This window comes from Mirounga angustirostris, unplaced genomic scaffold (assembly GCF_029215605.1).
Source record: "Mirounga angustirostris isolate CCGP_5_RB_7025 unplaced genomic scaffold, mMirAng1.0.hap1 SCAF_15, whole genome shotgun sequence".
Classification (NCBI taxonomy): domain Eukaryota; kingdom Metazoa; phylum Chordata; class Mammalia; order Carnivora; family Phocidae; genus Mirounga; species Mirounga angustirostris.
Genome location: NW_026991723.1, coordinates 84,205,657 through 84,232,165, shown reverse-complemented (window position 1 = coordinate 84,232,165; position 26,509 = coordinate 84,205,657). Strand labels below are relative to the sequence as shown.

At 43.1% G+C, this 26,509-nt stretch overlaps 1 protein-coding gene across 11 annotated transcripts in view; it reads left to right on the top strand.

Annotated features, from left to right (window-relative positions):
• Positions 1 to 26,509, top strand: part of MAPKAP1 (MAPK associated protein 1) — a 244,863-nt gene that overhangs the window by 198,418 nt on the left and 19,936 nt on the right. For 9 of the 11 annotated variants that reach the window (XM_064579504.1, XM_064579506.1, XM_064579496.1 and 6 more), the window contains 2 exons: positions 2,722 to 2,862; positions 17,443 to 17,580. In XM_064579504.1, the coding sequence (XP_064435574.1) occupies positions 2,722 to 2,862; positions 17,443 to 17,580 (279 nt within the window). Of the gene's footprint in view, positions 1 to 2,721; positions 2,863 to 17,442; positions 17,581 to 17,971; positions 26,042 to 26,509 lie in introns of those variants that run through there. The other 2 variants (XM_064579503.1, XM_064579505.1) reach the window with 2 other exon arrangements.

Sequence of the window (26,509 nt, the reverse complement as noted above, 5' to 3'; positions counted from 1 at the left end):
TTTCAGTATTTCACCAAAATTCTCCACAACTCTCGTATTTAAAAGGTTCTAAAAATAGAAATAAACATATCTCCGCAGTTCTGTTTCAGTGGAGTGTGTATTGGGGAAAATGAACGATTATTTGAAATTCTGTAAATTCTAGCCAGCATCTTGGTTTAAGAGATGGACATTACCCAGAAGACAGTAGTACTTGCAATGATGGCACCTCTGTCCAAAATTACAGGTGTCCCAAAGAAAGCTAGCAAGGTTACCTAATGGCCCTTATAGATGTTGAGTGCAACTCTTCTGATCCTAGTGAGGTGATATTGGTTAAGTCATTCAGCCTCTCTGATCTTCACCTTCTTGTGGACATGGCAGCTGTATTCATCCAGTAAATTTTTATTGAGCACTTGCTTTATCCTGGGCACTAACAGGATCTAGGCTATAATGGTGAGTAAAGCAGTCACTCTGCTTGCCCTCTTGGGGCAGAGACAGATAATGACTAGCTGTGACAGCATTCTGCAGGAAAATGCTGGGTGCAGTGTCGAAAAGAGCTGTACTAGACTTGGGGGCCCGGGATCAGGGAAGCTTTCCCTGGAGTGTCACTTGAGCTAAGTTCTTCAGGAAGAATAGGGAGGAGACCTGGAGGAATAGGTCAGGAGAGAATGAAGTGGGGAGAAGGGTGACCTGGGCAAAGAAGACAATATGTGCAGATGCTCAAAGATGGGACCATATCACGGACATTCAGTGAATGGCCCATTAAGGGTGGGGCTGCGTCTTCACTGTGGGGAGAGCATTATTGTAGGGGCTGGAGTAATTTTAGCTGGGAATAATTGCAGGGTTTGGAAATCGAATGCACAATTCCTAATAAATGAGTCTAGTGTAAAGGCATCAGAAACCAACTTTGACTTAAAAGCTTACCTTGTAAGCAATAACTGTGGGAAGGAAAAGCATGCAATTGTTAGGCTGCCAGTTATGTAACAGAATTTTCCCATTTTATACCCAAACCTCGAGTTTTCCATTCCTCCAACTCTGTCCCAAGGAGTTCTGTCTGGGTTCCCCTGTGGGCCATCTCTGGGTGTTCCACACAACAAGGCTTAGGGCACCTGCTCTGGTCGGCCTCTGCTGCACAGATGCTCCCGTCCCACTGGTGAAGGGCACCAGCAACTGCACCTTCAGAAGACCACAGTTTAAACTCTGGGGGATGGGAGATAATTTAGCTGTGCTTAGTGTGGCCCTGGGCACATGACTCTACTTCCCAAAGCCTCAGATGCCTCATCTGTATGATACAGAAAATCAGTACCCACCGGGTTGAATGAGGCTTAAGTGCATGTGTAAAGTGCTTAGCATTCATACACACTGGTTCTTTATGTTATTTTATTTTATTTTTTATTTTATTTTAATTTATTTTCTTTCTTTAGCAAAATTTAACAAGAGCACACCAGCTGCCTGTAGTGCTTGCAGAAGATACAGAGATGAATGAGAAACTTTACTGATTGTCAAAAAGCTTCCAAATTAGGCCAGACCAACCACTCAACAATTTTAGTGCAAGGTTGAATGCTGTCCTTTATGACAGTAGAATAAAAATAATCGTGACTGCTATTTATTAAGTGTATTTTGTGTTCGATTCTTTAAATATATTTGGCATTCTGTGCATGGTAAAAACGGGGGTTCAGAGAGATAAAGTCACTTGCCCAAGATCATATAGCAAGTTAGAGGCAGAGCTAAAAATTGAATTGAATTTTCTGGCTCCAGGGTCCGGTATAAACCAACTGCTATGGAATTCAGGAAGTGGAGTTTGAGCTGCCCTGGGTAGAGTTTTGACAAGTCCAGGGTAAGGTTGGATGGGGGGTGTTCTAGGCAAGGGCCCAGAAGTAGAAAAACCTGGACTTGTGTGCAGTCTGAGGAGTTTGGGAGGAACTGCAAAAGGTATGGATGAGAAATGACAAGTAAAATTGAAAAATTATGTTTCAGCCAGATTATAGACAGCCTTGATTGCTTGGCTGAAAACAATGCCTCATTCAGGAGGCCATGGGAAGTCAGGGAAGATTTTTTAGCACAAGCCTTCTTATTTGTCCCCAGTATCACATATCAGAGTACTGAGCGTGCACAAAGCTCTCACTAAACATTGAATGAGTGAATAAATGATCAAAGCTTTAGAAAGCCATATGAATCAGAAAGTCCTGTGGTGGCTGGATTGCAGAGAGTGCCTGGTGGCCAGAAGGCCAGTGAGGAGACTGTTAACAGCCGTCCAAGCCGGGAGCAGGCTCGTGCCCACACCAGTGGGGACTGGGGCGCAAGACAGGAAGCTGATGAACAGACAGTTTGAGAATCTTGGAAAGCGTGAGAATTCTTCAAGAACGTGGATTACTCTTATGATCAGAAAAAGTATTATTAGGAGAAGAAACAAGAAGTGCGACCACCCATGCTTTTGTGGTTTTAACTTACTCTCGTGGAGATGGAGAGCTTCTGGCAAGCAGCAGTTTTTCTGTCCTTGCGTATCCCTGCTGCCCAGCCAAGGGCCTGCCATAGAATAGGCAGTGTTTGTGGAATTAATTGTTGAATGATGAATATGCTACCATTCTCTGTTTACTGGAATGGCATTATTAAGTCATCGCTCAGCCTTTTCTTCTCCAAATTAAATAGCCCATATTATTTTAATTTATCCCAGAGCATTTTAAGCAGACACCATTTGCCAAGCCTCATGTATCTTTATGTGTTAAGCTGCTTTTTCCTCCCCAGGTTCAAGGGCAGACGGAGTTTTTGAGGAGGATTCACAGATTGACATAGCTACAGTACAGGATATGCTTAGCAGCCACCATTACAAGTCATTCAAAGTCAGCATGATCCACAGACTACGATTCACAACTGATGTCCAGTTAGGTAAGTGCATGAACTAATGATGGACCTGACCCTTTGTATCAGTGGTCAGCGTGGAAATAGGGAATGAAACAACATCCAACTTTTATGTGACCTGAATGACTAACGGTAATTTGTTTTCAGAGAAAATGTTTAAACAGTGAAATATAAAGTACCTCCTTGTCCCCACCTGAGTGCTCTGTCTTGTCTTCTTTTTTATGAAGCAGAAGATTAGAAATAGAACTAACTTGAGACTCTTTTCAAACTGATTGACTTCTGTGAAGTTCCATAATTCTTATCATTCTGTAATTCTCTTACATGCTATCCTTAGAACTGCTCTGTAGCTTTGCCACTTGCCTTTTTTTGCTCAGGTGAATTCATTGCTTATTCATTCATGCCTTTTATTCAGGAAGCTTTTTAGTGATCTTGGAAGTTATATTTGGATCCTCACCAAATAATCCAGAATTAACTTTCAATTAATATTTGGGATTAATTTGTTCCAATTAAGTGCTAAATTTCTGTTTTGACTTACACATAACAGGAGTAGAAAAAGTGTCATCGTAGTCAATATTACATCAGCAGCCCGGCTGTCATTTACAGGGACCTGCTGTGTAGTAGGCCCTGTGCTAAGTGCTTTACGTACATTTCTGAACTACCTAAAAGGTAGGTATTTTGTACCTTCCCCACCTAGCAAAGAAGGTAGATGAGGTGCCAGAGAGGTGACGTCTCGTGCCCAAGCTCACACAGCAGGTAGGTGGTGGTGTCAGGAGCAGAACACTGGTCTGGCCCACTCAAGTGCATCTGCTCCCTAAGAAAGGACACTGGGAGGAGTGGGGAGCAGTTACGGATGCCAGGCTTAGGGAGCTGACCTGCACCCTGGCTCTGCCACCTGCCTCTGCCACACCGCCCCTTCCCAGGCCTCGTCTGCTTGTGTGTGAAGGGAGGAAGTTTGCACGCCAACTCTGAGGCCCACTAATTATAGGTTTCTCACAGATGCTCTGTACGTGTCTCATAATAAAGTCTTTTGCAGTTTTGGTGTTCGTTTGGCTAATTTGTAATAAGCCTCAAAAATCTTCGAATTAAAAAAAACCTCTTCAGATATTCCTCCCCACCCTGACTGGCTGGAGCTTGAAGCTCACGGACAGGACAGCTGAGTAAGTCAGAGAGGGGCATCAGGCTCACAGCAGCTCTGAGTCGTGGCTCTGCCGGAAGTCGGCTGCGTTAGGCAAATGTCTTCATCTTGCCGAGCCTCGATTCCGTCCTGTCTGCATGGGAGTATCAGTAGCACCAAATTCTTCAGATTGCCTTGGGGGGCAAGTCAGATAGGCCATGTGAAGCACTTAGCACGGGGCCTGGCGGGTGGCAGACCTCCTGTAAATGAGAGCTGTTAATGGAACACGCAGAGGACAGACTCTGGAGCTAGAAGCCAGGGTTCAAACCCTGGCTCATTTATTAGCTGCATCACCACAGGCAAATGGTTCAGAGCCTCAGTTTCCTCATTGGTAAAGTGAAGACAATAGTCCCTGTCTCATAGATGTGGTACTTAAGGGAATGAAATGTCCTCACACATGCAGAATACTGAGGAAGGCACCTGGCACGTAGCAAGGCCTCAGTAAACACCAGCTGCTAGGATGATGGTGATTCTAACAGACGGACCTGATGAATTAGCACCCAGGAACTTTGAACCAAACCATAGAACCCACCTTTTTTCTCCTTTCTGGGCCTGTTTCAGCCTCCTCACAAAAACAAATAAAATGCTAAATATCTAAAATGGTTTTAAAAAAATGCTTATTTTTAATGTTGATTCTTAAAACATAGAAATCCCTGGTGTCTTTCTTCCTGGGGCTGCTTTTCCTGGTTCTTCTCATACAAATAAAAATAATGAGGCTGTTCAAAAAGAAGCCAGATTCAAAAAAAGGGGGAAAGATCCATACTCTATTATTCTACTATATAACATTCAAAAATACACAAAAACAGTGTTGGTGCTATAGTGGTAAACGTAACTGCCTTCCAAAATTACACAATAATCTATTGTGTGGAAGTAATGATGGTGGTTATCTAGGGGGAGAGGAGGCTGTAGTGACTGCAGGGGAGTCTTAGGACGCTGGTAGGTTTCGTTTCTTGATCTGGGCACTGATTTGATTACGTGAGTGTGTAGACTTTGTGGAAAAATCAAGTTATAGATATTCTTAGGACTCATGCACTTTCTCTTGTATATTTCTAATAAAAGTTCACTAAAATAAGAATTCTACTCAGACATCTAGTTTGTGTTTGCCTGCAGTACCTTCCCAGTAACAAAGGAGTGAGTCTAGTTTTAAGAAACCCAGTAAGTAGCCTGGCTGCAGCCAGGGTACAAGGCGGGGATTTTCCCAGGTGAGCATCATCAGTAAGTCCACGGATTCCCGAGGTAAAAAAACAATGCTTTGGAAAGATAACCAAGATCGTGGGCTTCTTTCCCACACATTTTTCCAAAGGCAAAAAAGCCAAATTTTAATTCATCAGATTCTGACGTGTATATTCACTTAAAGGAAGAGGCCCACCAAAGGATCTGTGGGAAGAGCCCTAGTCTGTAGTCAGGACTGGGTTTAAATCCTGCATTAGCACTTACATGCAGTGTCACCTTGGACAAGTCCCTTCTCTTTTCAGTCTTAGTTTTTGTCATCTATAGAATGGGAATTATAACATTTACCTTTCAAGATAGAAAAAAAAGTGTCTGGCCTATAGAAGCTCTATTCTGAACAGAGGCTGGCTTCTCTTAGTGTTGCTAGTATCGTCACTGTTCCCTGTTTTGCCTATGGCTTTCTGTCCTGTCCACCATCTTGAAATTAACCACGTCAGTCAGATTAGGTAGTGGCGCTCTTGGCCAAGTCTCACTTGTAGCTACAGTGGAGGAGACTTGTCAGGTAGAAATGGATGATGACAGTGATGCAGGTATCTCTCCCTAGAGCAGTAGTTCTCAGAAGTGTGTCTAGAAGCCAGGTCTCAGTCACCTCTGGATGTTTCCAGTGGTACACATGGCACCCTCTGGTGGAGAGACATGCTCCAAGGAGCTTCTGAACAGTCAGGTGCTGCCAGAATATGTGTTTCAATTATGAATCTAAGCTCAATCTTTAGCATGATAAACAGAAATTTCATTAATTAGTCCTAAGGAATTTTGTGACAGTCACAGAAACCGTGCCCATGAGTACTATACCATGCAGGAAAGAAAGCTCATTTCCTGTTGCCATGTAGATGAGTTCCGTATGTGACTTTAGAACCCCTCTCCCTCCTTGCAAAGCAGGTAACACCCTTTCATTTTAACAGTAACAGCAACAAAAACCTGCAGAGTGATCCAGGAATTCTTTCTTTCCAAAACTGAATCTACCGTAAAGTACAGGGCAGCAAACAACGCACCTTTTACGAGCATTTGAGTGAGCAGCTGGATTCTGAGATCAGTAAATAATTTATTTTATTTCAACTGACTAGCCAGGTGCTTCAGATCTTTCCTGACACTGATGGATGGTCTCCTCCACTCATCCATCCTGTGTCAGTCAGAGCAGAGATTTCACTTGCCCCCTGTGGCAGGTTCTTCTAAGTGGTAAGTGTCTGTGTGCGGCATTTCCCCAGCAGCCCTGCTGATTCCACAGAAAACTGCCCATCCACTCTGAGTCCGTGGTATGTAGGAGCACACGGCGGTGGCAGCGAGCAGCATTCCCCAGCTCCTCGGGGCCCTCACAGCTGCTTCTCAGGGTAGACGTGGCCCATGCTCCCATTTGACCATCTGCCATCTGCTTCTGAGAAAGTCAGGCAGGGAGGGACTCAAACTCGGATCTGCAAGACCCAAACTTAGACTGATTTTCCACCAGACTTTTCTGTGATTGAAAAACTTTATTGGAGTCCATTAGTGAAACTTATGGCAAAGACCTGATCTTTTTCAATAATATTAACATGAAGAATTACAGTTTTTGAAAGTGGTTATTTATCAAGTGCTCGTTGCTATGTGCCAGGCACTTTGCTGATCACTCTTCTATTCTTGTCTCCTGTAATCATATCACTATTATTGGATAGTACTGATACTATCTCCATTTTTTATATGAGGAAACTAGGATATAGGGAACAATTACTTGTTAAGTAATGAAGCTGGGATCAGAACCCAAGACTGCCTAAGGCTGAGTCCTGCACCTAACTACTGTATTATGCCCTGAATGCAAATGGCCATTGCACTCATGCTCTATAGTTCTAGGACAGTTTGCAGTATACGGTGAACTTTCACCCCATCACCTTATTTAATCCACACAGAACACTGATGATACTACTCCCATTTCTTGACTCAAAAAAAAACAAGGCTTGGAGAAATAAGTGAAGTAATGTGATGTGTACAGAGAATTTAGTGTTTACTGGCACACAGCTATTACTACTTTAATAAGCACTAACTTTCTTTCCCTCCCTCCCAGCCATCAGGATATACAGTGGGATATCCAGTCCCAGTTCCAGTCCCAGTAACAGAACTGGGACTGAAGCCCAGTCCCGTACAACAGACCCAATCCATCAAGCCATGGATGCCTCAGTCATTAATAACTCGCCTTCACAAAGGAAGTGATTACTTGTTGTTGGCCAGTTCCAAAAATTCTGCACATCCCCACTCTTGTCCCTGCCCTTGCATCTGGAGGTCACGTCAGTGTAGCACGTGCGCTGCTCTTCCATCCTCCGTTCACCTCATTTGTCAGTCCCTGTACTTCTTCCCTCTGGGCCCAGACCTGACCTCAGAACCCTTTCTAACACAGCCCTCTAAGCAATTCCTAGCAGTCAGTTGAAGTTGGTTCTTAAGGTGAAGTCTGTTCACCATCCCTGCTCTGTCAGCCTGGAAAGTTTACCACACAAAACCATCATGCCTAACCATCCCGTGATTTCTCAAAAACCTTCTGGGAATATTTCATCTTGTCTGCTTCCTCTCTGTGTTGGGCCTGAAAGTACTGGTACCCTTAAGTGTAGACTTTTCTTGAGCTTATACCAAGTTGAGGTCATTTCCATTAGCATGATCTCCCGTGTACCTGATCCCGTGTGCCTGACCATAGGATCAGACACTAGGACATGTCTGCTGCCCAAACATGCCAAGGCTGACAGCTTAAAGTGGGTATGGAGAAAATCAAACTAAAAGGGTCAGATGGTGAATGCCAGCCACTAATTAGGAATGCCATAGTATACTATCAGTAAGTATTTGTTGGCTGCCTGGCAGAAGCTGAATTATGATGCACTAGCCAAGGGGCGGCCGGAAACCCATATAAGAAACAAAGCGGAGAGGACCAAGATACCACCAGTGTATTCCTCTTATTTACACAGTATGTTAGAGCAGTGATTGCAACCCTGACTGCGTATCAGAATCACCAAGTCCCTGACCTCATCCCAGACCTGCTAGCTCAGAATCTCCCCTTAATTATGTGGCTTGGGAAATACAGCCTCTCGGTCTCCAAAGGACTTTCTTGCGAAACCCTTATCTCTTTGTCCAAGGCTTGTTTTTACTGCGTGGGCAGGTCAGCCTGATTTCCCTGATAAAGGGTCTCAGGCTGAGAAGTGCTTTGATAGTTGTGCCACTGTGCTAACTTGATTCCTTCACCTTATCATTTGTCAGGCTAGACCTTCCCCCATGGCACCAAAGGTTTAGGTTACTGAATCTGTAATATCCCGTGAACTCCATCTGTGTCATAATTGCATATATAACCTAACATCATTCTGTAGAAGATATACAGATTCTGGGTAGGATTTACAGATAAAGACTGTATCACAAAATAATCTTGCTGAAAGGTTCCATGGTTACCTCCACTATCTCTTCATAAAACAATCCATATGTATAATCATAACACTTGTGATCATAGTAGTTATTTATCAAGAGTATCAAGTACAATAGCACATATCATAGAGAAGGCATAGTGGTTTCATCTCATAAACTGACTCCAATCAAGTTTGTAATGGCTGCCCAGAGCATTATGCTGAGGCAGCATCTGGAGCTGTGTCTGAGGGCAACATAAAGAAACTCTGTGATTGATTAAAAATGCCTGCCCTGGGCCTGAGCATGATGAGAGGCAGCATATTTGCCATCTATTGTCTTCCCTGGTTTATCTGTCCTATTGCAGTTATTATTTAACCCCCTAGTCAATACCTACAAGCCAACGCTCAAGGAAGACTTCATTACAGTACCATTTCTTAATGTACAATATGCAGACTTAAAAAGCATGTTAACACAAAGCTAAGTGAGTGAAAGCAAACGGCTGTGGCCTGCACTTTTTTTTTTTTTTTTTTAACTCTGATGCTCTGTGTGGCTCTACGAATAAAATACTTGCCCCTGTTATTTTCCAGTTGGGGTACCTATGGAGTATAGTTCGAATAATTACATAATCTGGAAATCAGGTTCTTAGCAAGTGGATGGCTTTTCCTTCCATATTTCTCTTTCATTTTCTTTTTTTTTTTTTTTAAGATTTTTATTATTTATTTGACAGAGAGAGACACAGTGAGAGAGGGAACACAAGCAGGGGGAGTGGGAGAGGGAGAAGCAGACTTCCCGCAGGGCAGGGAGCCCGATGTAGGGCTCGATCCCAGGACTCTGGGATCATGACCTGAGCCGAAGGCAGACGCTTAACGACTGAGCCACCCAGGCGCCCCTCTCTTTCATTTTCTTACTGAATACTAAGGAGATACCCTCCTCCATTCAGATGCACGAAAATGATCATGAGAGATATTCATCACACTTAGCTCCAAAATCCCTGGGTCCACTGAGTAATTTGAGGATGGCAATTCTAATATCACTTGATTGTTCTGTCCCTGTTGTGACAACATTTTCTGAACCAAAATTTGGAATAGAGCTTAACAAGTACTAATGAGCTTATGAAATAGCAGGACAAATACTATCAAGACTGCCTCCAGAAATTTTTTTTTTTTTTTTAACCACATTAGTGCTTAATGCAATGATTGGGTTGAGGGAAAATCCCCTGACAGGGAATGTCAGAAACTCAGGGTTTTTCCTAACTGCGTACCTTCCTCTAATTCCCTGCTCCAGATCTACCCTTTTGAGAACACCTGTTGAATAATCCAGGGTTACTATTGACAGACAGGTTCCTCAGGTGGTTGAGAAAGCCTTGAGAGTTGAGAGCCACTGGCATAAAGAAATTAATAAGGGTGGGATAAGGGAGCATCCATCAAGGTTCTGTATTCCTTTTACCATGCCCTCACCCTTCGCACTTGAGCTCCAACGGTGTACTAGGGCAGGGCCTGAACATGAGGAAGAGCTGGTCTTTCCCCACTCTACAAGTGATATCATAAATCTCTTAGGAAATGGCATGCTGCTTCCCAACTTGACACTGTAAGCTCACCTGAAGTATCTATTTACCAGGAGCATTTTAGTTTGGGAAACTATCTCCCCTAATACACAATCTTTGTAAGTGCCTTCTTTACAGAGAGGGCTTAGTCCTCATCCAGGGACAGGTGTTACTGGGTGAAACGGTCCCAGGTCTCATTCAGTAAGCTCCACCCTTGTGCTGAGCGCTGTGCTGAGTTTGGCTGTACATTCATGGTCTCATTCATGTTCAGGCCACCCCTTGGGTTTCATTCCAAGGATAATGGCCTAGTCAAGTACACTCAGACTTGTCACTGAGTCTCTAACTGACCACACATTGGAACTGGCAGCTCTTAGCTGTGGTTCCCAAAAAGTTTCAGATGGTTAGCCCTTGAATGGAACCAGTGATTCTGGGGCCCAGTACCCCACTTGATCTCAAGAATGTAAGGCTCTACTGGGTCTCATTCTAGTTGTGGCCAAAATATGATAGTCTCATCCATTTTGGGTCCTTAAGGGAGACAGTGCTTTTCATACTGTAATGCATTTGATCACGATGTGAATATACCCACTATATAAACTTAATGCATTGAGACAGGAGAGCTGGTCTGTTTAAACCCTGGCTGATAGTCTGGGAATATGAATTATGGGTATAGCTCTGTCATTAATGGGTGACATCAGACAAGTCATATCCCCACCCTGAGCCTCAATTTCTTCATATGGAGAATGTAAGCCCCAGACTAGGTGATCTCTGAGGTCTCATTAAGCCCGAACAGCCTTTGTATCTGATCCTGTGTGTAAATTCAGACAAGTTTCAAAGACTTGCCTGACTGCTCTATGGATGCTATCGACTGGCTGTGTGGATTCAGCACAATCCACTCCAGCAAAGAGTTGTTCAGTGGCACTCCCAGGGGCTTTTCCAGGCTTTCATAGGCTCTAGGTAACCCGAAGACAAGAGGATTGTGGAATTATATAAAAAGCTACTCCAGGATTTAACAACAGTGGAGCTTTTCTAGTGTTAGATTCAAAGTTGTAGGAGATTGATGAATGAACCACAGCTCATGATGTCTGAGCAAATAAATAATAACTCAGGAAATACACTGAGGCACGGAATATTAAATGCCCTGATTTTTGCTGAATTGGTATTTTAGCTTCTTAGAAGGGCATTTTAAGTGGGCCCTAGGGGAGGTTGTGCCTCCTGAGAGTCAGACGTGGGCCTCTGGGACAATGGTCAGGACACACTCTAGAGTTGATCAGATAGACCTGGGCTTCAGCCCAGCTTTGCCATTTACTGACTTGATTCACCCTGAGTTAAGTACATCATTTCACCTTTCTGCACTTCATCTCTAATGATCTTACTAATAACTGAATGAGCCCTCTTATGTGCCAGGCACTCTGCTGAATTTCTTACATGCTTATGCCACCCCATCTTCATGACACCCTGGGAGTTGGTACTGTTTGTTATGCCGTTTTATAGAGGAGGAGGCTCAAGCTTACTAGGGGAGAAGTACATTCACCCAGGATAACAACAGTGGGAACGCACTGGCAAAATCAAGATCTCCAAACTAATGACCTAGAGACCTTGGAGGCAGTCGGGCAGGAGCATGGGTGGTGGCAGGGGGTTCCCCTAGTGCAAATGTTTCCACAGCTCCAGCTGTGAGAACAGTCTTCCTGATGTCAAATTGAACTACTCCTGGAGGTTGCAGGGAAGAAGTATGGCCAATGACACTTGGTGATGGGAGATTACTACAAGGATGCATAGGGTGAGGGTACTGGTCTCCCCAGCTGGACATTCGTTCTGGATCCTGGTGCTTCCAAAGCTGGGATGTAGAGCAGGTCCCAGAGACAATGCCCCCAGACTAGAGGGCCAGGCAGGTCCCTGTTCACATCCCTCCTGGGGCTCCCTGAGCTCCCTCTCCAGACCCTCATTGCTGGATCTATGCCACATCTCTTAGCCCAGTGCCTAACCCCTGTTAACAACAGTCATGAGAAGTAGAGATATAGGTCACCAGCAACGTATTAAGCAGCATTCCAAGCACTTTACAAGTCTTATTCAGTCATCACAAAAGCCCAAGAGGTAAGTTCCGTTATCATCACCATTTTACAGTAACTTGCCCAAAGTCAGTCACATGGTTAGGAAGTAAGGAAACTGATACTCAAACTCAAGACTTTCTGACTCTGAAGTCCCTATTCCTAACCTCTCTGCACTACTGCCTTCCTGATTAGAAGTGTGGGAAGCTCTCAGTAAGTCGCTCTACACAAAAGGACCCAGCACAGGGGCTGCCCAAAGTAGGTACCAGTCTATTAGCAGAAGATGATGTACATGCTAATTTCCTTTTATGGGAATCTTCTGGTTAATTAAAACAGACGAGGGTCTCCTTGTGATAACTCTAAAGCCTTGGACAAATGGTTTCCCCAGAGAGTTGTACATACATTAGAGTTGCATTTTTGTTTATTTTGAGCTGTCTTGTTAGGGAAGGATTTATATGCTGGCATTGACATAGGACAGCAATCAGACATTGTTTTCTGCCTTTGACAGTTGGCGTGATAGTTTGCTTCCAGTGAAGTTTGACTCACTGTATCTGGAAGCTGTCAGAAGTGGGAGCATGAAAAGGTCATGACGGATGGCCATGGATAAGTGGGTAGGGGAGGAGAGCTGGTAAAAAAGACAAGGAGCTTCCCTTATTTCTGAGGGAAGCGGCTGACCCTGTCCACTTCGGGCCAGCCCTCACGCTGTCTTCCTCGCTTCCCACAGCTGGTCGGGTGGAGCCTGCCAGGCGCCGTTTGTGCGTGTGGCCCCAGGGTGGTCGTGGTGCCGCCACGGGAGCCCTTCCCAGCGGCTCAGCCACCTGGGTGCTTGAGAACTGCTAGGTGGAGGTAGTCTTCGTTTAGGGCTGCTTTCATGCTTATCAATCACAGGATTCAACATACTCCCTTCCCCACACTGTAAAAGTTGGGAAAGGGTACTGAATCCTGAAGTAGAAACCAAGAAAATGTCAGCTCCTAAAATGATGTTTGTTTTTATTTTGGGTGAAATTTCTGTTTCGGAAAAATACAGAAAAGGAAAGGATGTAATCCTACTAGCCAGAATTGACCACTGTTACCAGTTTGGAGCGTATCTGTTAGATCCCCTTTCTATAAATATTTTTCCTGTCCTTTTCACTTAGCTTCACAAGAATTTTTCCAAGTCAAAGCTTTTCTCAGACATAGTTTTTCATGGTTGTGTTGTATTCCATCATGGTTGGATTAACTATTCCTCTATTGGCCATTTAAGTTGGAGAAATGTAAACTTAATGAAAGCTAACTTCCGTTGTTTTCTTGGACGTATGTTTATAATTTGAATTACTTAAAAACAGTGCTTAAGTGACACTTTAAGGAGCACGCCTGTCTTTCCTTTGTGACTTTACACAAAAGCTTTAGCCAAGAACATTAAAACCATACTCAGCGGTCATACAGAAGAATATTGATAGGATTTCATCCTCCGGTTTGCCATGTCTGAACAAAAATAGGTGTGTGTTTATTGGCACATTGGAATGTTTATTTGTTCCTTGGTAAAAATCGAAAGAGGATACTAAAGACTAGTTAAGCAGCATTCCTCATTACGTCTGGACCCAACTGAATGAGGCTGTGCAGAGCAGTGGGAAGTACCATACTTGGGAACCAGGCATCTCTGGGCTTAAAAGCTCCCCAACCTTGGACAAGCACCTTCACCCCTCCTAGGGCATTGTTATATAGAACACCTAGCACAGTTCTTGCAGAATAGCATAGTGGCTAAGAGGACAGATTCTAGAGCCAAATTTCCTGGCTTTCTCCTAATTCTAGCTTTGCCGCTTTTTTAGCTGTGTGATCTTGGGCAAGTTACTTAACCTCCCTGTGCTTCAGATTTCTCACCTATAAAATAAGGATAAATACAGGAACCAATGTGATAAGAGTGTCCTGAGATTTGAATCAATGCAAACAAAGGATTTCTAACGAAACTAACATATATTTGCTGCCAGGTAATGTTCACCCCTCTTTGCCCCTGGCCTGGACTGTGGTGCCCGCCTCCTAACTAGTCTCCTCTCCACCAGGCTGCTACCTCCTTCCAACCAAGAAGGACACCTTGGACTCCCAGGGACCCCCAGAAGAGGTCTCTGTTTGCTGTCAGGCTGGGTTCTAGAGACTCTCTTCGGCAGTGGGTTCTGGGTACGTTCAGGAGAATGGGCTCCAAGGCTAGACTGCCTCAGACCCTCCTAAACTGGAAAGCAGAGGGTTGTCACTTGTGCAGCCAGAGCAAATCAGCCCCTGTGGGCGGTGTGCCCTGCTTTAAGAAGCTGAGACTCACACACATCTCAAGTAGGGTGAGATTATTTAATGTACAAAAGGATTTTTCCCATCAGGAAAGAGGCCCCTACAGGTTCCTTTAAATAGTGACTCCTCTAGGCAGGCGAGTGTTTTACAGATCATTAACAACTTGACTGAAAGCCTGCAGGGCAGAGAAACTTAAAACTAAAGTGTTGGGAGCCCCTGCCAATGACAGATCAATCCAAAATGAATATAAAGTATCTCTGGAACTAGAAGTCAGTGGGAAAATGTGATTTGATTCAGAAGAAAATCTGATTCACAGGCAACTTGTTTGGAACACAGCAGTTGTTTAAATGGTGTTCCACCTGCCTGCCCGTCTTGAACCTAATGCATTCATCTCCCACATCTTCATCCCCAAACGCCAGATTTGGGGTCCCCTCTGCAAACAGTGACTGCACAATAACCCCCGGGAAGGGCGTCATTGGGAAAGTGTACTTGTGGCCGTGCAGAGCGCAGGCAATTGATGCAGAGATACAGCCCGAAATGGATGAACTATACAGTAACAATTTGCAGATAAAAATAATAGAAGTTAAAGTGTACTTTACATGATAAAAGAAAGATGAAAGAGGATGAGAGTGTGTTACATCTGAGATGGTTACAAAAGTCCTGCTTTGTGAAGTAGGCTCTGTTGAAAAGATTGATGCCATGGGGAGTGACCTTGGCTTGGAGCAGGAGCTGGTGATGTATGTATGAGCATCCCTCTGCTAAATGGACCCAGATTTGTAGCACTAATATACATGGGAGCCCAGAACCAAACTCAGTATGGCAATAAATCAACAGCCACTTTGGGTGTCATTTCTGGTTTATATTCCACTATTGTTCTATCACTTTAATTCATGTCACTATCATCTTTTCATCTGGAACAGTTTTATATAATTTTCCAGTGGAGTTACCTGACAAATCCTATCAAATTAACAAGGTACATTAACAATATTGACTGACTACGGCTTCAGGAGTTGCAGGGCCATAGAACAAAATTTTAAAGCCGTGCCTCTCTGGTGATGATTTTTTTTCACCCTCTCTTTCCGAGAAGGGAATGTGGGGCAGGGTTTATTCCACATAAGAGATATGCACATTTATTTTGCTCTGCTCGTTTTTGACTTTTATAAAAGTCAAAATAAGAAGCAGAGAAAGGAGGGGGGACAAAAAACCAAAAACAACAACAACAAAAAAAACCACTTGCTACCAACAGCCTTGGCGTAAGTACTTTTCTTTTTTCAGGGAACTATAGACATGTCCAGATCTTTAACAATTAATGACCAAATTGGAAGGAAGAGTGTAACTGGGTAGTCGTAATCTATTTTAAGTGAAATGTAATAAAATTGGTCTCCTGATACATTCTCACCCTCCTGAAATCATCTAGATCTGAACAGCCAGAGTCCATTGGACTTATGACATTATGCCTAATTGAAATATGGTGTTCCTGAAATATGTCTAGTGACAAATTCCAGCATTCAATTAATAAAAAAATACCAATTGTTCATCTTTTCCAAAGACCACACAGAAATGACCAGGGTTAAGCAACTGTACTGCATTGTCTCCTCTGAAGATAGCAGACGAGACTTTACTGGAGTCTATGTAGTCTCTTGCCTTTGTCTGACTGCTGTTTGGGACTTCTTTATTCCTAAATTAAAATAGAAATGAGTGTGTGGCAGACCTAATCACTAGAATTTTTTTTATATTTGTTTTCTTGTTTAATTTTAAATTTGCTCTAAGACTATAGTCATTGTGTTACTTGGGTTTTTTGTTTGTTTGTTTCTTAATTGAGTGGTTTCTTTTATTGGCCTTTTCTTTTGGTCTACGAAGTTTTCTCATGTTGTATTGAAAAATTTCTGAGTGTGATCCATGGGATGAAATGTATTCATTCTATTGTCTTTTTCTTACAGTATGTACATTTGATAGTTTTAATTATCTCCTATTTTTACTTGATTTTGCTTTTTTCCACTTTGCCTCTGACCTTTAAAGTATGGCCTAAATATTAATTACTTTCAAGATTCTCTCTGGGGCCCATTCTGGAAGGCATATTGAAGGTTTTTGTCTCATTTCATGAACAGATTCCTCAATTTTCAGCAAAAGGGGAAAAAGAGAGCGTATAGCCTAGACCGTGTGTGTCAAGCTGAGCATATACTGCTCAGTGACACTGGGAGAGCAATTGCTGTGCATGCCACAGTTATCCTTGGACACCTTTCATCCCTGGCATTACCTTTGTTCTCCGAAAACCTTTGCTCCCAGTCACTGTACAATATGTTACGTCTTTCACAGCTCTGAAAATGAAACCTGAAGTGCCAGTATTTAACATGCTGGATTCCTGTTATAAAGTCTTTGTTGCATAAAGCTCACACCCAGTGCTGTTTCTCCCTCAGCGGAGAAGCAGTGACCTCCACAGACTGAAGCCAAGCTCCAAGACTTAAACTTGGAAGGTTTTATGTAAAGGACCCTTTGATCCTCCTGTGACTTCCTCTCAATATAGCTTGGATAATTATTTAGTGTCAGAGAAGGGAAAAGATAGAGTTTTCCCTATTTTTAGTGCGTTAAGATTTTTCTAGATCAGGAAAAAAAAAGACCACTGATCAAAATTGTTTTTTTAAATGAACCTTATGTTATGGTTTATTTCATTACAATACAGAGGTGTTATGTAGGGTTAACAATATGTAGGTAAACTGTATTATATCTGTGGTACATCTAGGATGGCATGTTTCTTAATACCTTTTTTGTATGGGTTTTGGTGGTTTCTCCCCCCAGCTCACCCACCCAGGAAACCAGGCTGTGCACTTCTGTGTGCCGTTTAGGGTCTCTTAAGCCGGTGGCATTCCCCAAAGCCGTAAGAAAGAGCTCTTGTTCATCCAATTTAGGATTTACAAAACAGGTCAAATGATTACACTGAAATCACTTACACCTTCCACTTTCTGTGGCTTCTTTTTTTGTCCTCCCCCCACCTCCCCACCCCGGCCTTACAGGTATCTCTGGAGACAAAGTAGAGATAGACCCTGTTACGAATCAGAAAGCCAGCACTAAGTTTTGGATTAAGCAGAAACCCATCTCAATCGATTCTGACCTGCTCTGTGCCTGTGACCTTGCTGAAGAAAAAAGCCCCAGTGAGTAGTCCCTTTTATTTATGTCTCCTTTCTCTCTTCCCCCTCTTCCCTTCTGTGTGCTGGGTGCCAGGAGAATATATTGCCACCGTGTCCTTTTTTCCTTGGGTCTGTTTAATTCATTACCAGAAATTTCTTTTAATCAAACAGGATTGTATTATGGTGCCCAGAGCCTGACATGGGCCCCCATCCTGTTAGGTCTTAATGGCAGCAGAGAACCTCACAGCCCCGCTTCAGACCTTAGGAGCCCCGCCCTGGCGGCTGGGGGCCTGGGGGGCAGGTTCCTGCTGAGAATTTGACTCACGAGAGCCTTCATTTCACTTTGTGCTCCCTTTCTCTTCCCATTTGGGGGACTTGAGCAGTCAGAACTGGACCTGCCTTCCTTCTTTGCCAGATCGAGGGAAGCTGGGAGATTTCCTGTGGCAGCTGAAGACTAGATTTAGATATCCATCAAGCCGGAAGTGTCAACACCCTCCAGATTATTGGCAGCTGCATGACCTACCAGCTCATAATTAAACTCCTGCCTGGTCCTGCAGAAGAGATCGCTGCTGGGTTGGCACTCCTCTGCTTAAATTATCAAAGTAGATACAGCCTGGTTGTATATTTTGGCATATTATATTTTTGCAGTTAAGTAATTGAGTGTAGCATTTAGATTAATCATCTTTAAGACTTCAGTCCCATCGAGAGGCAGAAAGGACACAGATCACACTGAAATCCCTTCATGGAAGAAAAAAGTTTCAACTATACAAGAATTTGTTAGTTGCCTGGGGAAGGCTGCAAGACAGCGGTTGTCAGAGTCTGGTACATATTAGCATTGCCTGTGGAGCCTATTTAAAATGCAGTTCTCCAGGGGCGCCTGGGTGGCTCAGTTGGTTAAGCGACTGCCTTCGGCTCAGGTCATGATCCTGGAATCCCGGGATCGAGTCCCACATCAGGCTCCCTGCTCAACGGGGAGTCTGCTTCTCCCTCTGACCCTCCTCCCTCTCCTGCTCTCTGTCTCTCATTCTCTCTCTCTCAAATAAATAAATAAAATCTTATAAATAAATAAATAAATAAATAAATAAATAAATAAATAAATAAATAAATAAAATGCACTTCTCCAGGGCCCATCCCCAGTGGGTTCTTTCTTTTTTTTTTTTTTTAAGATTTATTTATTTTATTAGAGAGAGCGCATGTGCACAAGTAGGGGGAGGGGCAGAGGGAGAGAATCTTCAAGCAGACTCCCTGCTGAGTGGGGAGCCTGACACAGGGCTCTATCTCACGACTCATGAGATCATGAGATCATGACCTGAGCCGAAACCAAGAGTCAGACGCTTACCCGACTAAACCACCCAGACGCCCCTCCCCAGTGGGTTCTGATTCATTAACTTGGAGGATGATGTGAGCTTCTAATTTTTGTTAATCCCCTTTATTCCCGTGCCCAATGAATTAGGGAACAAATGTTATAAGGAATGACATACTCAAAAGGAACAATAAGAAATATAAAGGCCAGCAAGTGTTTATAATATGGTTCAAGTTTTTGAGATAATACTGACTAAACAGGGACCTAAAGAGCACAGAGCCCCCTGAAGGGATCCTATGGACAGGGCACCTGCCACATTGCCTCATTTATGGGTGGGTGTTTGTTTTGTCAAATCCAGCTGTGCTAGGCTACATAGTCTCCTCCTCTCAACCCATTAGTCTCCAGCTTGGCAAGAAGGGAGAACTTAGTGGTACAGGGGGAAAGGAGGCAGTCCGTGCCCACCCCCTCCCCCCTTCCTGCCATTCCTGTCATCCCAGTCAGGAGATTCCTCAAGAATGCTGCCAGAAAGGGCTAGTGAGAAAATTGCTTACTGTTGTGGGGCCCTTGCCTCTGCCTCTAGATAAACATCTTCTTCCTAATTCCTCTCACTCCAGCTTATCAGCCAATAAAGATGTCATTGTTCTAGCATCTTTCTTCCCAAGAATTCAGGATGCTTTGAAAAGTAACATTTTGTAAATTCTCCATGTCTCTGAGAAATGAAAGGCAATCACTTACATGTTGCATAGAGGGATAAGCTGGAATAGAAAGGTTAGGGAAAGAACTAGAAACAGGATTCAGATTTCCTTTACACTCATACAAAGACACTCACTTGCCAAGGAAGGCTGTGTGTGATTCAGGCACTGAAAGGTGAGGGGTGTAACACACCCCATCTAAGGGAAGGAAGAAAAGATGCACAGCCACCACCTCCCAGTTGCCTCTTCCCATCAGGCAGTCAGGAAGGAAGTATTACGCATCTCTGAGAGTGATGCCAAGTTCCAAGCCTTGGGGATACAGAGCAGATGTGGGGCCCACCATTTCAATATCGGCAATCGAGCAAGAGAGTTTTTTCTCTTATTTTCAGACCTACTGGGTGGTTCTGTGTAAAAACTGCACATATGGGTCTTAAAGAGGTTTCGTTCTCTCTCACTCTCACTCCAGAGATCTAGAATTTGTGACTTCCCTGAACAAAGAAGCACACTGCTCCAGTCAGACATTTCCCAAGTCCCTGTGCCCCTATCACAGTGCTTTCCAAAACCATGTTCCTCAAATCTCTAGGTTCTCGGGGGACCTCAGGGGCCTGGGGGTGGGGGAAGGGACAGGTTTGGGCATAAGGCCTCCCCAGTAGAGCGCTACTTTTTTCTACTTGGGGATTCTACATTTTAAAAGTCAACCAATTAAAAAGGATTTTGCTGCTTTAAAAAAAAAAAAAAGTTTGCAAGTTACAGGCTCACAAAATAGAATCCAGACTCCTCAGCCTAGGAGTCTTTACAGACATTGACCACTCCAGGCTCATAACCCCTAATTTCCCATCCTGAATTTGGGCTACAGTCACTGTGAACTGTTTGCACACAAACACACCTTGAATTCTGTGCAGCTGCTGTTCCCACTGCCTGGAATATACCTCCCCGCAGACGCTCCCTCTAGCTGACAGGGGCCTCCAGTTCCTCATGCTTGGCTCCCTCATTTTTCAAGGTCCAGTTCCAGTGTCAGGCTCTCTCTGTACCTTTGTCCCCAGGAGTTTGCCCACATCTCTGGTACAGCACCTCTCAAACTGTGCTGTAGTTACTGACTTGAAGTCTGCCCCTCTCTCCCACCCCCCCTCTCTATCCTCAACTGACTGATCCAGGAAGTGGTTTCTGTATCCTCATCCCTAGCGCTGTGCCTGCAGAATTATCCTCAGTGAATGTTTGCTGTCTTCAAACTGAACTGAATGAGGCCAGAATTTAGAAACCAAAAATTTTTCAGCATAATTTATGTTGTAAAGTGCCCAAAGATGTATTAACTGAATCGGCTTGATGCTGTGTTATTTTTTTTTTATGATTTCCAGTATTTTCATCAAATTAATTCAGTGATTTAATCTAAAAAGTTCATCTTCAAGACCATCATCAGACCACAGAATTAATCTATGGGGCTGCTGCTTCTTCTTCTTCTTCTTTTTTTAAAGGATTAATGGTAACCCTTTTTATCTTTTGTGTCTGTTGAACCTTAGAAAAAAGTTATTTTAACAGCACTAAAGAAATGAAAGTCACTATATTTCATAAGTTTAGCCTGTGATTTTTATCAGCATAGTGATGTATGTTTGTAGCTGAGTTACATCAAAAATTATTCTTGGGGCCTTCTTGAATGAATTATGGCAAGGAGAGAGAGTCTAGAAGTAGATAAGGTTTTTGATTTCTGCAATATATTTCCTTTTTCATGTTTTTATCTCTCGTAACACAAGTGTCTTGCCGAAGACTGGAACGTGTGACCAACTGGAATAATTTAGTTGTGAAAACAGCAGACGTGTTATTAAACAGCCTTCTTCACAAAAAGGCATTAAGTGTTGGAAGGATAATGAAGTTGTCCCGGTCTGTCTTGAGACATGTTTGTCAGAATTTTGAACAGAAAAGAAACGGTTTTTAAAACCTTCGAATATGGCCAGTTTGCAATGTTTATTGAAAAAGCCTCTGTCAAACCATTAATTTGGTCGTCATAAGGAACACAGCTCAAGTTTAATTGATGCCATATCCAAAAAGTATGTGAATAGCAGACTTGGCAAAGGGACTGAGCAATAGAACGCCTGCAGTGAGACACATAATTACACATACCATGGATCAAAAAGACCCAGACTCTGCAGCCAGGCTCCATAAATAGCCGTTCTATGGCTCTCTTTCCTTCCCCTAACTTCTCCCTCTTAGGCTGCGTTCTCAGAGGGAAGATTTATTGCTCTGTCCATGTGAGTGTTTAAGGACCTGGAACTTAATGACTAAATAGATACATGCCTTAGAAGAAATTTGTACATATAAATATGGACTCCTACCAGAGTTAGAGGAGAAAAATCTGTGTATCAAAAGCCCTGAGAAATTAAGAATAAATTCTGCCTTTCTAGATTGGGGGGGGGGAAAAAGGCTGCATGCTGCCATTATTACTCAAATCAGTGATTTCGCAGTCTGGTTTTGCTACTCCTTACGATAGCTTTTGCTATTTTGAAGAATGTCACAAACCTCTAAAAGATGAATTCATTTTAATTTATTTTAATTGAGCAAATATATGTACAGCACATAGGAGGGGAGAACGTTCCCATATCAGAAACTACCATGGCATCCTCCATCCTTATACAGGTCTAAACCTAGGCTTTGGATGTAGCAGGCTCTCTTTTTAAAGTGCTAACCTCAAATTCCAGCACTGAAACAAAAGCAGGGGACCTTCCTTTTAAACTAACACCCTTCAAAGACTCTCAGGCTGGATTTAAATAAAGTACCAGGCTCAACCATGCCAGGTCTGGTTTTATCATAAGAAGATTGTGCAGGTTTCAAGTCTTTAAAGGAAGCAGCCTATCATTAAGAAATCAGATTTAAACCTTAATAAAGTAGCTGTCCTCTTTATAGCTGAAAAGAGCTCTGTATCTCAATTAAGTATAGATAATAGAAAATCTTAAGGAAGCAACATAATAGAGGTAACCTGATTATGTGCTCTTGCAATAGTATAATTTAAAGGAAATCTGATTCTGTTGATGCTGGTGGGGGATTGCTTGTTTGGTTGTTTTTGTTTTGTTTGTTTTGTTTTGTTTTTGTCCAGAACAGTGTTTGGATACAGGATAGGAACTCTTTGGGATTATGAGTTAACCACAACTGCAAGAGACTGTCAGGCCCTCGTGAATAGAACCTGCTACATATTTGAGATGAGATTCAGTTAAGGTTATGAGTTAAATTAGCTGGGCTTATTGGTGACCTCCCACTTAAATGAATCTTTCTTTTCATAAGTACTTGACAAGATCTGTAAAGTAGTGTATTTAATTTACTAATTAAATTAAAGCTACTGAATAATGATTTGTCCACATTGATTTAGCTTAAATAGAAAAGATCAGCATTGTTGTGATCTTCAGCAACCTTAATGGCCAAGCCAGTTAGACACAAAGGCCTCTTGTGTTTTATAGGTCAGAAGTACATAGGTAAGCCCAGGCTGTAATTGAATTGCCTATACTGCACCCTGCAGTTGCAGGTTTCCTTTGCCTTCTCGTTCCATTGTTGCACTGGGCTTAAGAGAATGTTAACGCGGTAATAGGCACTGGGCCTTCCCCATTATACGTCTTGCTATCGAGCGGTTCTGCATGACTAGTTAAAGAAGATGGCAAGAAGATTAATGAAAGCAAGGCTAATACAGAAGGGGGTACTTTTGCAAGACTTCTACAGAGGAGATATTAGAGCTGAACCAGAGCTTGGCTTTTTCTTTATCCTGTGACCTTTGAACCTGCCTTACTGTTGAGAGCTGCCAGGGAAGTCGACATTTTGATTGATGTCGGTACACGAGTCAGTCTTTCCCATTGAATTCCACATCTGCACGAAAATAGCTTTTCCAGCAGAATTCATACTGGCCAGAAGTGATAGCCACGTTGATGGCTGAAATGCTTTTATGTAGTTTTCATTTAAACCTAAAGGTATTTGATGGTTTAATTCACTATCCAGTTTTCATAGATTATAAGCATTCACTTATATGTCCTTAATGGGTTCATCAACTCATAGTGAAAGACCAGCTTTAAGAGTGTTCTTTGCAAAAGAGCTTCAAGCAGGTTTTATGGAGGAGTAAAAGCAGTCATCAAACAAAACCTTCACCATCCTTAAAAAAGAAAAATCAGTCTGAGGGCCCAGGCAAACTGACTTTGAGGTTTTTGTATATAAAGCAAAGTGTCTCACTGTTTCTGGAAAGCTACAGATAGGGAAGTCTGAAATCTTCTTGTGTGTATCCCACCTCAGCCCCAGCTCAGAGGCTCTCTTGATCCACCCAGATGCTGAGTTCCCTGACCTTGTCCTTGGGACACTAGCATTCCATCTGAAAGGGATTGTTATGGTCTACTTGTAAGACAGCCCCGGGCAGATATGAACCTCTTCCTGTGTTCCTACTAATTCTGTTACCTTCCTTGTGGAGCTGCAGGCCATTAGTGTGTGTGTGTGTGTGTGTGTGTGTCTTTGAACGTGCCTTTGTGTGCATCCCCCACCCTCTGTCCCAACAAAGAAGAGTAGGGAGAGTGGCAGAAGGACTCAGGTTTTGTTACTAAAATTGACTTGGGCACACCCCAATCCATATTTGAGTCCTCTGATCACCTGATTTCTTTTTTTCCTATTTGATGGGGGTAGTAGTTCTAGCAGAGAACACGTGCGCACACACTGATGTGACAGGCATTCCAGTTCCTAAAAGAGGAGATACCCAAGATTTTGTCATATTCTTTAGTAGATGTTCGTGAGAATAAAAGAGAAATGAGGATGACGTTAGCCACCCCTGGATGAAAGAGCTACAGCCCCTGGGTGATGGGTGGATGGCCACAACCATACCATGTACTGTAGGCCCCAGTAAGTAAGGCACGGGCATTTATACTCACCTGGGCCTGTAACCAGGAAGACCACAGCCCATCCTTAGGCTCGGATGATTCCCAGGAGGTCCAGGTACTCCAAACATCAGGTGGCAGGTACTCCAAACATCAGGTGGACAAGCTATGTAGTGCTTTTATTCTCTGACAAGGACTTACTTCATAAGTTCCAGATCAAATACGGTAAGTACTGCTAGGTTACAGAACACAATGGACTCTAACATATTAAATGCCCCAGTTATTGAATTGCCTTTTCATAAGAGTACTCTGGAGCACAATCAGGAGCAGGCAGTGCCTCATCCTTTTAACAGATATGTTTCCTAGCCCTATTAAAAGGGGTCTTCATCTATCCTGTCAAAGGGAGTCTGCTGGGGTTTTTTAGTTTAATTACACTATCCAATTAAAACTCCTTGCTGCATTTGGATGCGCCTCTCCTTGGGCCTGAGTGGATATGACATTTACAAGGCTCGCCTTTCAAGCAGACAATAGTGTGATTGATGAGGTGCACGTTCAGTGGAGGAGGCGAGTGCCTGTGGAAGTGCTGCTTAGTGCATTTTGATTTATTTATCATCTCCTTCCAAAACAAGGGAGCTGCCGGGGAGATGGGTTTGGGCAACCAGGGGGGACCACCTCAATTTTTCCAAGTGTGTGGGAGGGAAAGACCTGGAGTGTGCCACAGAATAAAGGTGGGGGAAAACTCTAAGCTTGGGGCCAGCATGCATCATCTACTGCCAGGCTGTATTCTTAGGTTCTCTGACCCAGTTTGGTTTCCAGTAACCTCAAGCTGTGATCTGCTGTTAAATAGGCCATCACTGTATTTCAGGGAACAGTTCTCTGGGGCTGGATAACATTGGCCAGGCCCCTGAGAACTCAGCCGGTGGGAACCAACCCAGCACGTGTGCCGCTGACCTGGTCATTATTAACTGACACCTGATGTTTGCACTAGGCATGCCTATTTATGCCCCCGGCTACGTCCTTTAGAAATCCAGCAGCTTCTGTCCAGGAGCTAAAGTCAGTGCTCAGTGACTCTCTAACTGCCTAGGCACCTGAAGCATTTAAAAGTTGCTTCTAGAATTTGGAATTAGCCAAAAGCAAGTGTGGCTGTTCAACAAAGAGATATGGAGGTACAGTGGAGAACTTCTCAAGATTGTAGTGAAAAGGCAAACCCAACACCTTGTTCTTAACCTACTATTGCTGTTTGCCCTCAGCATATGATAGATGGGACCAATGTGCTTGTCTCTGTAGTTCGAGGAAAAGAGGTGTTTCAGTACAGTGTGTGGTCTTGGGAAGGTCAACACTCTGAATTTAGGAGGCAGGAGATTCTACTCTGAGCCCCAGACAGATAAGAACAACACATCGGCCATATTCATTATCACATACTACAGTTGCTCATAGGAGTTGTTGGGGGGCATGTTTGCTAACTACATAACATGTAAGAATGTCTGTGTTCCTGAGGAAAATTGTCTGGTGCTGAGATTCTCAGTGGGTTTTCATTATCTTCTCTGTAGACCTTCTTCGTTTTTCCCTAGGACTTACTAATGAACAAAGAATATGTTTATGTCAGTTGGAATGTTGATATTTGTTAGAGTAGAAAACATTTTGGGGTATCAACTTTTTTTCCTCCTGGAAAAAGCTTTTTTTTTTTTTTTTTTTTTTTTTTTTTTGCTATTAAGCTTTCACTTAATTGTTGACTTGGGCATTATGGACCCATAATAACAAAACAGGTATAATGGAAAATTTGCATACATTTATATTTTCCTAGATTTTGATTACCATCTCTTCAAATTTTTTCTTTCCTGATTTTAACATCAGAAGGGATCCTAATTGAGAAGAGGGTAAGGGCAGAGACTGTTCCCTACTGAAAAACTGTGAAAGATTTCACAGCTGGATAAATGATAGGAAAAATCTGTTTCCCTTGCCTCCTGCCAAGCTCCAAATTGTGTTTTCATAATAAATAAATGGGGTGCTTAGATTTTAAGTTCTTCTCACAGACATGGAAAAAGTAAGCCATTCTTTCATTAAGATCAAAGTGTGTACTGCTTACAAGATTCCCATAGGCAACTTCCAGGACAGGCTAACTGCTACCA